The following is a 13397-nucleotide window of genomic DNA, read 5'->3' as shown; positions in this document are numbered from 1 at the left end:
TGGTTTTATTACAGGGAACAGCCTTGTGCTTGCTACTCAGTTGTATGTAGTGCTGATGGCATTTATTCTCAGCAGAGTGTAAGATAGCTCCTGTATCAGCAGAACTTTGTAGTACATAGAGGCTGTGCAAATTTTGGTCCGTAGTTACATATCCACAACATTTTTGAAAGAAGACAGAGAAATATTAGGCAAGTCTCGTGTTCCTTCTTGAAGGATCTGGAACAGTCTGTCCTGACAAACGCTACACAACTGGTGAAGGTGATTAAGGAAAAATCATGAGCCTTTTGAAAAGGAAATTTTTTTATTATAGCAGAATAGTGAGATGCCATTTACAAATGCGGACAGATACTTGTGAGTCAGGATTCATCATAACTTCATTTTTTGTGTTTTCTTCGTATCCGTAACTTTTAGGCCATTTGCTTCTGTTGCAGTTTTCTCGCTTGCAAAAAGCATTCTGAAAGTCTCAACATCCAAATAATTCGTAAAAGTTACCTATTTTGAGTTTACACTTGGACAGAGAAAGAATCTAAGACTGCAAGGAAGCAGAGATAAACTTGGAAGCATGTTATAAGTTTTGTGCGTGTATTGTCAGGAAATCAACCAATATGACATAAGTCACAGACATAGGTACACAGACATGAGTTAAGAAATTAGTTTTTTGGATTGTCTGGTTTTGCAATAGTAACATAGAATGGATTTTGATTGTCTGGTTTTGCAATAGTAACATAGAATGGCTTTTGACAAAGAGCTTTTAGGTAAACCTGGCATGGTGTGTTTGAAGTAGGGAAAAAAGTGGTAATAAAATGGGATTGTGTTTAAAATGTTTTCCAGTAGGTTTTTTCAAAAGTATTTCCAAATACAGCATATGTGATCGGTCTAGCTAACTTGGTAATGTAAATTTTGTGCTTGGATTTTATGATACATGCATTTTTGAGGTGTTTTTCTTAAAGTGTATTTCAATACACTTGAATACACACTGGTTTATCGTTGTCCTCCTGTGTTCAACTGGATTAAATCTCATCACTTAGCAGTTGTCTTTCCTTTTTTTTTCCCAGTTGTTAGAATCAGCACACACAGTGAATGAGGCTGCTGGTTTGCAATTCAGTTATGAAGGTATGTTTAACAACAACAAAAAACCAAAACCAAATTTTAGAAGCTGTAGGTAATTCAGTAAAGTAAACTTTGCTGGTAGGTATTTAAAAAGTGGTAAAGCATATGCTAATAGTGATACTATTTTTTTATTGCAATCACAAAACTGAAATGACAGGCTTTGCAAAGGGAAAGATGAAAAGATGTGGACCAAAATCAAAAAAATAGAACAAAAAAGGGGAGTTTGTTCCGTGAAGCCCAGGACTGCTTTACATATCTGTCATGAAGTGAATTCTGTTCCTGCTGGTTCCTTCCTTGCCCAGAAGTTGAGGCAAATAGTAATGGGCTAGCAATAGTAATTCTGAATGTTGTAGGTAAGAAATATGGTGATATGGAAAAAATATACTGAGTATGTAGCCACTAATAACTGTTTGGGTCAAGGCCCATCACAATTTTCTCTTTATGTTAACTTCAGCACTTGCTTGTAGTTCTCAATCAGAGCCATTAGTCTTAAACATTAGCCAAATCCCCACGGTTCTCTAGCAAAACGTGTCCCAAACCATGCCTTTGAGCCCTCAGATCTTATTTAGGATTTTTTATTCTGAATTTATGCAATCTCATGCTGTTATAAAAAAAACCCCACAAAACAACAAAACAAAACAAAAAACCCAACCCTTGATGTGTGAGCTTGGAGGAAATGGTAAGAGTGTAAAAGAGTCGTAATTCTTGAGCTTTGGGTTTGCTTCTTGACATTGCCTAAATCCAGGGTTAAATCTCTTGCCTTTATATTAATCATTCAGACTGATGTCCTGGGGTAGGTGGGGGAAAAAAGGAAGGTTGGTATGGATATTAACATCATTAGAAAAAGGTGAAGATTCCAAATGCAGTTGAGTTGTTGCACAGTTTTCCTGAGATATCTTCATGGTTTGGAGATGATTGAAAAGCTAATGATGATCACTCTTGATTACTTTAGTTGTTCTAAGTGGTTAATGTGGCTTTTCATGCAGTATCCTATGGATTTTGAAGCAACGTGTCTAGAATGCTCATGTGCTGAGGGAGAAGAGTTTTAATCCCTCTCTAAAGTAGAAGATCTATTGCTAATTAAGTTCCCCATTGTACTTGCCATATTTTCATCTTCTGATATTTAAATACAACTTCAAAGAGGTTTTTTAGAACAATTGTCAGAAAGCTTTTTTTTTACACAACCAGACCAATGTTTGGAGATTTTCAGATGATCAGATACTATAAATGGGACTTCTTGGATGCTGGCAATAGAAAACAAAAGCTAGCATATTTTTGAGGGACACACTAGTTTTGAGTGCTGCTGCTCCTGGAAAATCCCTTCCTGGAAAACATGAGTACTTTTCAAGGGTTTTCATTAATATTAACCCAATTTAAGCAAATATATGTACTTAAACTACTTTGAAGTCCACAGTGCTTGAACCAAAACGCTTTGATTTGTGTTACATAGGCCCTGCCTTTTGGCCATTTTTGTGTAGATCTAAGAATGCTATTTCACATACTTTCAATATGAGCCCACAGAAAAATCTTGGCAGCAAAATTCTCACTAATCACAGCTGTTGTATAAAATACTTATTTAGGAGTAAGCATGCCTGAAAGTGATGGTATAAATCACATCCTTTTGGACACATTTTTAAAAATCAAGACACTACTGAACACCTGCTTATCTGTGTCAATTTATGATATGCTTAACTTGTTGTGAAGCATGGACTCTCAGAGAGATCAGGGACAAGATACTGTTTTGTGAAGCATGGCTTTGCTAAAAAAGCATGGCTGAGTCATCCTCAAATTTTTCTGTCCTTTCAAAATGACAAAAATCTGTATTTATAGCATGAATTCAGTAGTTGTCTGTAGCTAAAACAAGACACATTGCAGATGACTTAGAGGTATGACTGATAGGTATGTGACACTGCAAAGAGGTAAGTAAATGAGAGATGTGAAGTTATACTGATGCTTGCGGCTTGTGATTTGTTTCTGGTGGTATTTTGTGTACATCTTGAAAACCATGAAATCACTGAGGGTGCTTCTGAGCTGAAGCCTCAGGTAAACCTGTCTGATGTTCACTGCTTTTTGAACAGGTAGAAATGACTGTTCTGTAATATAAGAATGTCATAGTAATAAGGTTTTTTTTGTAGTGGTACCAGCAAATACCAGTGGAAGTAATTGCAAATGTGTCTCTAAATTTTGAAACCCTGGAGCTGCTTTTCTTGTTGCTCATTAATCATAAAATTTCTGGAGAGAACAAGGATTCCTCTGGAAGGCCTGATGTGCTCTGCCTCCTCTCCAGGGATTGTTCCCATTTAGCAGTAATAGAGTTTCTTCATCTCCTCAGCTGTATGCTCTCTTAACACATGAAGGAGTAGTTGAGTGTACCTTGCAAACGTGAATGTTTTCAGAAAGTTGGGATTTTTCATCATTTACAAATGCGGTGGGTTTCACAAGACTACAGGTTGATTTCTAATTAATTCTGTGTTGACTGTCCAGGCAATCTTCAGGACTGGGAGCATGCTCCGTGTGCATGTGCTTGTTCACTGGTCACCTTTGGCAGTCTGGGAGGGAAGGGTGGCAATGCTGGTGCAGGCAGCTCTGCAGGCAGTTATTCTTCTAAAAGAGACTTAATTTGCAGTACAATAATTTACAGTAACTTGGTCTGGTAGCAGCTGCTGCTTCAAGCAAAGCTAATGTGCAGAGATAATGGTAATATGTTCATGACTGTGCACAGCAGAGTCAGAAAACGCACCTGACTGGGCAGGTCTTAATGCTGAGATGATAATCTCTTGATAATCAGCAGGGACCAAAGATATTCAGAAGGTTCTGGCTCATATGAACTATTCGTAAGTATCATAGTTATCACTGATACTTGGTTATCACTGACTTAATATGCATAGTTTTCTTTCAGACATTTGGTATAGTGTTGAAAACTGTTTGGTGATAACCTCTCTGATGCGCAGCTGAGACAGAAATCGGTCATCAGCACGTCCAGATCGGCAGTAATGTACATATTCCAACTTGTGATTGGGGTTCAACCTTCATTAAATACCAACTTTCCAAAAGCAGTCAGCTTCAGAAAAACCAGACAGACCTTTACGCAACTTATGTGTAAAACACTTCGCAATTATTTAAAGAAAACAAAATAAGCAAAGCTATTTCAGTTGCAATGTATGAGAGGTAATTGCTTGATTAATTGCCAAGCTACTAAAGAAAACTTAGGAGGTAAATAAACATGTATTTTCAAGCAGCTGCTTTGCTTGAAGTTTCAATGTATGTGTGGACTGTAATAGGAAACTGTTATGGAGACTGGTAAATGTCTTGTGCGGTCAGTAAGTAGCTACTATAGTGTTGGTTTGAATGATCCTACTGTTTTGGGGTAAATGTAATGAAAGTAATTAATTCTTCCTTTCTGTCTCAACTCTTTTTAAAGCTGTTTCTCATAAAAGGAAACATAGTGATAGTCCTCAGGCTTGCAGAAAGAGGACTGAACAAGTCACAGAAAAGGCAATGACAGATTACGTAAGTACTGTTTTTTTACTCTGTGCATTGTAAAATAGATGGAATTACCTGACTCAGTCAGTGACGGTGGTAAGGTGAATTTGGTGTTTTTCGTCAGAAAGTCTAATCAAATTCAAATCTTGCCATCTGAATGAAGTTTTTGTGTGTTATTCTGCTTGGGAATTCGGAATGGAATTAATCTGTTTTGTTCTCTAGTGTTTTTGGATTTGTATCCCAAAGCTTTACTGAGTTATTACCCAGTCACCCTAACAAACAGTGCTTCAATGGACCTGGGTTTATGCAGCAGTTTGATTTCTGTGCTTTAACAGTTCCATTACAGTTAAAAGGGTAAGGATTGGGGAAAAGTGAGGCTGAAACATGGGATTTTAGAGTTTGTGAACTGTAGTGAGCAAACATGCAGGGTTGGTTGTTAGATTGTTTTTTTTCTCCCTTGCTTTTGCTTTTCCTCTGGTTCCTAAGGTTGTTCCTCAGACTACAGCATACCTTGCCAGGTACTTTACCATACTGCAGCTGTACTGTTAATGATACCATGCTCTCACTGAGGAAAGGAGCATTGTCCTCTGTTACTAGGAGTGCTTCTGGGTGATCTGGTTTGTGCTCTTTCAGCAAATAGCTGAATATTGATCAATCCTGTTGGCATCTCTGCTGTAGATAAGTAGATCTGTAACCAGTTTGCATTCAAAGCTCTGTGAAGAAACCTGTGTTATTCTTTCTGGCGAATACATAACAGAGCGTCTTGTGGCATGTAGCACTTTTGGCACTGGTTCATAAAAGAACTCCCTATTTGCAGGCTGATAGTAGCTGTTGTTGATGAAAACTTTTGCCAGTTTTTGATGTGTCTCCATGGCGCTGTGACATAGTATTTGTGGATTTTTTTTACTTGTACATGTTCATATAAGCGCACCATTTGATGCATTTATAGACTCTGGTGGGTTAAACACTGCATGCTTAGTAATCTAACCTAAAGTGACTGTTAACCCTGCCATCTTCTGCCTTAAATATCATCCAGAATCACTACTAAATTTTTACTTGAAATAAATGCAGACTAGATAGTTCTAAATTATTTGTATTTTGGTATGTAACTTTGCACTGCGCATGTTTATCAAGTAAAGAATGACAGCCTTTCAAGACTGAGGACATTTTCTATGCTTATGAAAGTGTTGGTCTCATATGAGCTATGGACAAGGAATCACTTCCGCAAATCAAATTTGTCTTAAGTGCTTTTGTAATTCAGAATGGCTTTTTAAGGATAAGCAACCTTGATTATGTTTGATTGGTTTTAATTGTGGAGGTTTTGTTTGTTTTTTTTGTTTTGCTTGTTTCTAGGCTTATAATTTACATTAAATCTAATAGATTTCTTGTTTTAATGTAGCTGGATGAGGCAGATCCCCAAAGACAATGGGAGAGGCAAGAGATGCTGGTGAAGAAGCTGCAAAATATATTCCCTGTATTGGATAAGGAGGTGAGCTCATCTCTCGTGATGGCACATCAGGTTTTGACTTCTTGAGAAAATTGCAGCTGTTTATAATGGAAACTAAGCAGGGCTAACACTAGCAGCACTCTTGAAAAAAGAGCCCACAGTGGGAAGGTGTTCACTGCTGCTGCTTCTGGAATGTAATTTGCCCTGAGCTGAGAGCAGTTGGATGTAATCAGAATATGGAACTTCTCATCCTACTTTTGGTCCTGTGACAGGCCTGGCATAGCGCAGAAATGCATGAGGAAATAATCCCTCTCTCTCACATTCTCCCTTGGATGACTAAATATACTGTGTGCTTTGTACTAGTTTAGTACCTGATAATACGCAGCAACTGGTCAGGTCATTTTAGTTCTACGTTTTTTTTGGAAGCAAAACTCGTTTATATGTGTTCTTACCCTTTTGAAAAGTGGAGTGCAGCTCTGCCTAAAGTGAGTGTGTAAGGATAAACTGTTTTCTCCTTTTGATTTCCTTTTATTTTGAATAATCTGATTTATAGAGGTTTTCTTTCCCTTATGCAGTTAAAATTGTTAGTGCCTTAATGTCATGCACAGAAAATCAGTTTTTGCTTGTCACAATACAAAATTTCTCTTACTAGGAGCTGAGAGAGGTACTAGAGGAACATGACTGGCTGTTTCATGAAGCACTGGAGACCCTGAGATCATTTGCAGAAGATGAGAGTAAGGACAGATTGATAATCCATTTTATCTCGGGATAAAATAAGACTTGTGATACAAATGTCCATCAGTGACAGCCCTGACATCAGTATGCCTAGAAACTTGCAGTGATACTTGACATTACTATTATGAGGCGGATAAGAGTTTTAAGTGTCATGATTATTATGTCTTTTGTTCTGTAAGTAGAGATAAATATCTTCGCCTTGCTAATACAGATTTGTATAAGAAGTTGTAATTACCGATGGGTATGTCATAAAATATGTTTTGGAATGTCTCAAAGCTGAGATCTGCTCCCCTCCTGCTTGTTTAAAATTAAGCGCTGTTTTTAAACTGGAGTGATTTGTAAATTGGTGATTGTCAGTAACTGCATAGGTGACAAGTGACATATGCCATTTTATCCTTTTAAAATACATTATAGGAGAGGAATATACTAGAAATAGGCCTTGAATTATCAACCAATTTACAAATACCAGTGCATTAAATGTAGCAGGGAGCAAGAACTGTGATTCCAGGCAAATCTGTGAGTTACAAGTTAAATCATATTTAATGAGTTGATTACTTTTCAGTGTTAAATGGCTGTCAGAAATGTGTATGTTTAGCTATATCAGCTACTTAAGTATTCTTGGGATAGGATTGGATTCTTTACAAGTGGAGAGAGTTATCAGTTTGCATGAGGTTGGGTCCTTGCTGCTGCTTCTAAGAAGGTAGGGGGTTGGAGTCAGTCAGCAGCGAGCTGGGATTGGGCAGAAGAAAAATGTTGCAAATGCTTTCTTCTGAAGAAGAATGCTGTATTGAGATGTATTAAACAGGGAAAAATACCCAATTTTAGTGTTGAAAGTAGGCTTATTTTATGAAATCAGCAGAATTAATCTCTCTGCAGTTTGGTGGAGTGGGACCAGTATCTCATCCCAGTGATACATCAGAGTTCTTAACTATCTGCTATTACCTCAGAGCTTCTGCAGCTCATACATACTACGTTGTGCAGATAACCTGTATTTTAAAATAGCTACTTAAAACTTCCTTGTGTTTGAGTAGTGTACAAGTTAGCATGGCTTGTCTTACACTCACAGTTGGTACTATTTACATGTTTTAGACAGACTTCCATGGTGTTAGCTACTCTTCTGTTAGTAACACCTGCTGTTGACATGTTGTGTATTAAATCCTCGAACTGTGTGTTACATCTATATAGGTTTATTTTGGAAGAACAGTATATTTCAATTTGCTTTTAAACAGTATGCACTGACTTGTTGCCTTCTATATTGCATCCATAGACATTGAATTTTCTATCCACCATGATGATTCTTACTGGACCAAAACCTCTGACAAGAGCAGAAGTGGTAAGAGTAAAGAGAAGCTGAAGAACAAATCTCCCAGAGAAAAGGAGAGCAGCTTTCAGGAAAAGGCCGAAGGCCAAATGACCTTTTGGAATACTGAAACAGAAACAGAGGACATGTCAGCTTCTGAAGATGGTGATAGTGTCTTTGACGAGGACTACCACAGCAGCAATGAAGTGATGGAGGATTGCTACAGAGAGAAAATCCTCAGCTTCCTGCAGGATGCTTCCATGAGTGAACTGGTTTTGATTCCCCAGTGTTCTCAGAAAACAGCTCAGAAGATAATAGCGCTCCGGCCCTTTAATAGCTGGGAGGCTCTGGTAGGTCTGCATTCTTCTTTTTCTATTCCCAGCTTGCCTACAGTCAAGGTGGCTTCAGCCTAGGGAGGCTTAGATGGGTGGCCTTATCCTGATTAGGCTAAAATGGTATGTTCCTCCTAAGCCAATAGCGTTTCAAATAGTGTCAGATGACCTGATTTTGAATGAATTAAGGGGTGATTTTTCTGGAAAACTCAAGCTGATTGGCTGACTTTACTGCCACTCACTCTGTTGCATAGAAAGTTGGTAGATTTCACTGCAGAAGAAGAAATGAGAGCTTTCACTTGGAAAGGAGGTGTTTGCTAGTTTCTGCTGAGCTCTTAGAGCTGAAAACCTATGCAGGGGGCAAGAATGTGGCAGGACCTTTACTGCAGACACTTGAACAGCAACAGCAGCAGCTTCCAGAGTATTCCAGCTCCATGATTGAAGGTGCCAGCATGGATATTTTCAGTTGCATACAAGAAAGAGTGGTTTTGCAGGGCAGAGGCTGTTTGTCATTTTTCTTTAATCTACTGCAGCTTAGTCTCTAGCATGGTTTTGCTAGCTGAGCAATGCAGCCATTTTTAGTGGAGCAAGCTGCTGTGATTTTATTAATACAAGCTAAAGCATCAGAAGGCTAATCCACAAGAGAGGGAAAAAGGTTATCTCTTGGTAAGTAGATTATCTGCTGTCATAGGGATATTACTTGCACGTTTCCCATGGTTTGTTTGTTGCCTTTACATTTCATGAAACTTAGTTAAGTTCCAGCCATTAGACCCTGGTAAGAGCAACCTTGGTAAAAGCTTTTGACATGCATTACAGGAGATTTTCTTGGTTTAATTTCTTAGTGCTTTGTATTTGAAAGCAGTAACTGTGCATAGGCCGTCTTACAAAGTAATTGGTATGTTTTGTTATCAGTTTGTGTTCTGAAACCTCTCATACTGATATATGCAAGATTTGTTTGTATATTTTCCAGAGCAGAACAGAACTTCTTCAGTATGTGTAAAACAATAGCATTTATTATTCCGTGTGTGAAATGTTTTACCACAAAATAGTAAATTATACTAGACAGATTTTTAAGGAAAACAAAATGATCTTTGTATGTTGTGTGGCAAGGGGGGGAGACAAGGGGAGGATAGATGGAAAAAAATAACAAGGTGCAGGTATGCTGCAAAAGAAATCCGTTTTGCCCCAAGCCTTTGGCTTCTGACAGAACATCTGTCATGTGGCTATTACTTTCTAAACTTGTTGGATTTTGCCTGAGCTTAAGTCTTTGCAGAAATATTTGCTACAGGGCTGTTGTCCTTTTCTGTTTAAATATTTAGTGGAAAAAAAGCTGCATGGGCCTGTTTGTGTTCAAAATTTGCCTTTCATAAAGATTCCTGCTGTCAGCAAGCGCATATTTATATAGCACTGTGAATACTTGCCCAGAGTGGAAGCGGTTTGCAGCAGATTGTAGCAGACGTTTTGTCTCAGTGTGGATTTAATTGTTTGTAACTATTTAGTAGCTCAGTGACCCAGTGTTTTTCCTACTAACTGAAAAGAGTGGTAGAATAGTGGAGGGAGCTGATTCAGTTTCAGCATTAAAGAAATTGGCTTATTTTTAAAGGTTTCTTTTTACTGTAATGGTATATTTTATAATACAGTGTGAAGCACTAGAAGTTGTTACCACTTAAGCATTCTTAGAATTGAGAAAGATTGTAAGGCTCTCAGCATATGTGGAAATTGGACATCTTATTCCAGGAATACATAAATTAAAATGGCTTTTTTATTCTATAAAACCTTTTTAAGTTTTGGCGGTTTTATCATCTCATTTTGTTTGGCTGCAAATGTGCAAACTGCTTTGAACTAGCAGGAAATCCAAAAGCACTTCTCATTAAAGCAAACCGAAGGGAAGCAGCACATGCATCAGGTTAGAAATGGAGGCTGCTTAAGTGGGGTTGGAGTTTGTTGGTTGAGGCTGACTTTCACCCTTAGGGAGTTAAGTGGAATCAAACAAATTGCCTTAAAGTGGTGTAAAGTAAGCCTGAGCAGGGTGTGCTGGCACGGTGGTTGTGCCCTGAGGAGCACTGCTGTGGCCCTGAGCTCCACTGGACCTTCCATAACACATGCTGTGGAAGTCCCTGGGTTCAGTTGTCTGTGATGGTCTCATTGCTGCGTTCTGCATGACAGAGCAGCGTTGTGTGTTTGACATCTAAACCACTGGCTGAAGTTTTTCTGTTTTAACTTTGAGACTAATGTTATTGTGCTGACATGAAACAATACAATTTCTGTTCATAACAGATGGCTTCATCCTCCACACCTTCATTTATAGATTACAGGATTTATATTCATGCCAACCAAAGCTTTAGGCATCAAAACAAATGTTGAAATTTTTTAATAACCTGTTAAAAATCCCATTCCATATGTCTCTGTTATATCTAAATCGAGGTGTTTATTTAGAAAACTTCATTGCGAGTGTTGACATGTGTACCTTGGCCTGGTGTAATCTATGAGTGTTGGTAAACTGGGTTTTCTTTAAAATGGAACAAAGCCACAAAGAAAGAAAACCCCCAAACTGTAACAGGAGGCTTTCAGTAGAGGGCACCATTTTGATATTTTTTTTCTCCCCCTCTGCTTTTACTCTGCAATGTGTCAAAATGAATCAGTTGCTTCACATGTGTAGGGTTTTATAGGAAAGAATTCTAGGGGGATATGCAGCTGTGACGTTAGTGCTAAAGTTTAACACATCCCCGATTGAAATTTAAGAAAAATCTGTGTGGAAGTTACTTCTGTTTAAACAAAAGAATGGCAAATCCAAAGGACCTGCTATACTTCAATTCTTTAAAACCATTAATAAGGAAGATGTCTGTCCTTTACAGTGAAATAACTGTATGCAGAAATATGCATGACAATACTGTAATTACCAATCTAAGCACAGTTACTGCAGGACTAAATTTATTAGAAGGTTTTGCACTTTCTGCAGACAGCCCTACATGGAATCAAGGAGAAGCCAGTGGGCCTGAAGGGTCTGTTTTGACACAGCTTCAGGGTGCCTGGCTCTAAAAAGAGACTATCCATACTGTAGTGAAGATAATGAAGTTTAGGGGAAGAAAATACAGAGTAGTGCGGCCTTGAGGAAACAAGTGGTAGAAGTAAGGCTTCTCTGTCAAAATTAATAAGGCTTTATAGTTGAAAAGGGGAAAAAAAGGTACATTCAAGTATTAATTAATGATGCATTATCACATGATAGGTCTGTATTTGGCACCAGGTTGTGAGAATGAGACCTGTAAGTAGCAATTCTCATAACAACTAAGAAGCTGGGAGCTCTTGTTCATGATTAATGTAGGAAGGATTGTGATGTGGAGGTATTATTTAAGAGAAAACAAAAGTAGATGCCAGATTATACACATAGTCTAGAAAGCCTCTGGTCTTGGTAGACTGAGAGTATGGGGCAACAGAGGAAGCTAGCCTTGGTCAAGGTGGGAACACGTGTGTAAGGAATATTTGAAGTTTTGAGAAGAGATCAGGGTGCCATCGCTGTGCTGAATTACCTGCTGCTGCAGTTGCTGTGGCTTTTCACCGTAGCACCTTGGTTGCTATTATCAGAATTCATAGTGTCTATTGTTTTATTATTATTATTTTGCAGCTTGCAAAAATGACTAAGACTGCTGGTTTGACTGAAGACATAGTGTGGAACTGCAAAACACTGCTGAAGGAGAGGGACGTGGTTCTAAAGCTCATGAATAAATGTGAAGACATTTCAAGGAAACTGACAGAACAAGTAACCGGGTTTACTGTAGATAGAGCAAGAGGATGGAACATTGCTCAACCTTCCGTTCTGAATAAGAGGTATCTTTCCCTTTTTTATTTTCACAAGGGTGTCAGGTCATAAGGTAAACTTTTGAAGACTGGGATTTTCAAAACTGCGGTCTCTGAAATCAGAGTTGCAAATGTTTGACATTTAGCAGCTCTCAGTGAGCTAGACAGTGATGTGCAGGACTTGAGGGAATCCAACAGCGGTTTTTAAGCGTATCAGGAAAGTTGGTGGGGTTTTAGAACAGTGCTCAATGCCTTGTTTTACTTGCTCCAGTTTTTTTGCGAATGTAGAAGCCAACTTTGAGTGATGGGATGGGTCATGAGCTGTCAGCTTACTCCAAACCAAAGACCAAAAAGGATTGCTTTTGTAATGGGGGACCTTATATTTCAAAGATGCTAAATCAAAATTTATCTGAGCTAACTTATTATCAGCTGGGCTTAAGATATGGGTCAGGAAGTTCAGATGTACAAAATTACCTGGAACCCTGTATCCAGTGGGACAGGCATCAGGGATGTAATAGAGGGAAGGATTTATTTTAGAGAGGTAAATTTGTAAGGTTTTCCAAATGAATATTGGGAATAAAGAGAGTTCTTAGGAGGAACAGAGGTGGATATGTTGGGGGAACATTATCCTAAGGGTTGGGAAGCATAGGGGTGAAGTGCGAATGGCTGGAGTAGCAACCTGGATTAGGCTTGGAGGCTGTTAGTGGAAAATAGCAAAAGGATTTTCAGTTGGGTCAGAATGAAACCTGAGAGAAGACGGAATTGTTTGGAGGGAGCTTATTAGTGATACTGCATCTTTCTTTGGCAAAAAATGATGAGCTAGGTAACTTGCTGTTGAGTGTGTTTTGTAGGTTGTGTTTGCTTCCAACACTACTAGTAATTGTACAACAGAGCAAATTGAGTGATGCAACTGCTAAATGCCACTTAATCTTTTTGTGTATTTTAAAAATTACCAGTTGTGTAACTGATTTTAACTGGTCATGGATCACTGATTTTTGAAGACAGGTATGTATTGTAACATTAATTTTGATCATTTAAGATGTTGAAAATTCAGATAAACTTCTTACAGCAATCAGAGGATACTCTTTGGTATTCAGGTGACTGATTAAAGTTTGTGGTTTTCATTACATGAGGAAATGTAGAGTGAATTAAAATATAGGCAGTATTAAACTTAGTATTCTGTGATCAACAGAAG

At 38.3% G+C, this 13397-nt stretch overlaps 1 protein-coding gene across 2 annotated transcripts in view; it reads left to right on the top strand.

Annotated features, from left to right (window-relative positions):
- The window catches only part of SMARCAD1 (SWI/SNF-related, matrix-associated actin-dependent regulator of chromatin, subfamily a, containing DEAD/H box 1), a 97400-nt gene that overhangs the window by 12625 nt on the left and 71378 nt on the right, over positions 1 to 13397 (top strand). For both annotated transcript variants that reach the window (XM_061360956.1, XM_061360955.1), the window contains 6 exons: positions 1056 to 1113; positions 4532 to 4620; positions 5993 to 6082; positions 6693 to 6774; positions 8043 to 8425; positions 12030 to 12232. In XM_061360956.1, coding sequence (XP_061216940.1) covers positions 1056 to 1113; positions 4532 to 4620; positions 5993 to 6082; positions 6693 to 6774; positions 8043 to 8425; positions 12030 to 12232 — 905 coding nt within the window. The remainder of the gene's footprint in view (positions 1 to 1055; positions 1114 to 4531; positions 4621 to 5992; positions 6083 to 6692; positions 6775 to 8042; positions 8426 to 12029; positions 12233 to 13397) is intronic.

This window comes from Neopsephotus bourkii, unplaced genomic scaffold (assembly GCF_033783945.1).
Source record: "Neopsephotus bourkii isolate Nb327-2 ecotype Australia unplaced genomic scaffold, CSIRO-AGI_Nbou_v1 NB_1037, whole genome shotgun sequence".
Lineage (NCBI taxonomy): Eukaryota > Metazoa > Chordata > Aves > Psittaciformes > Psittacidae > Neopsephotus > Neopsephotus bourkii.
The sequence above is the reverse complement of the archived record's forward strand: the minus strand, read 5'-3'. Positions and strand labels throughout refer to the sequence as shown.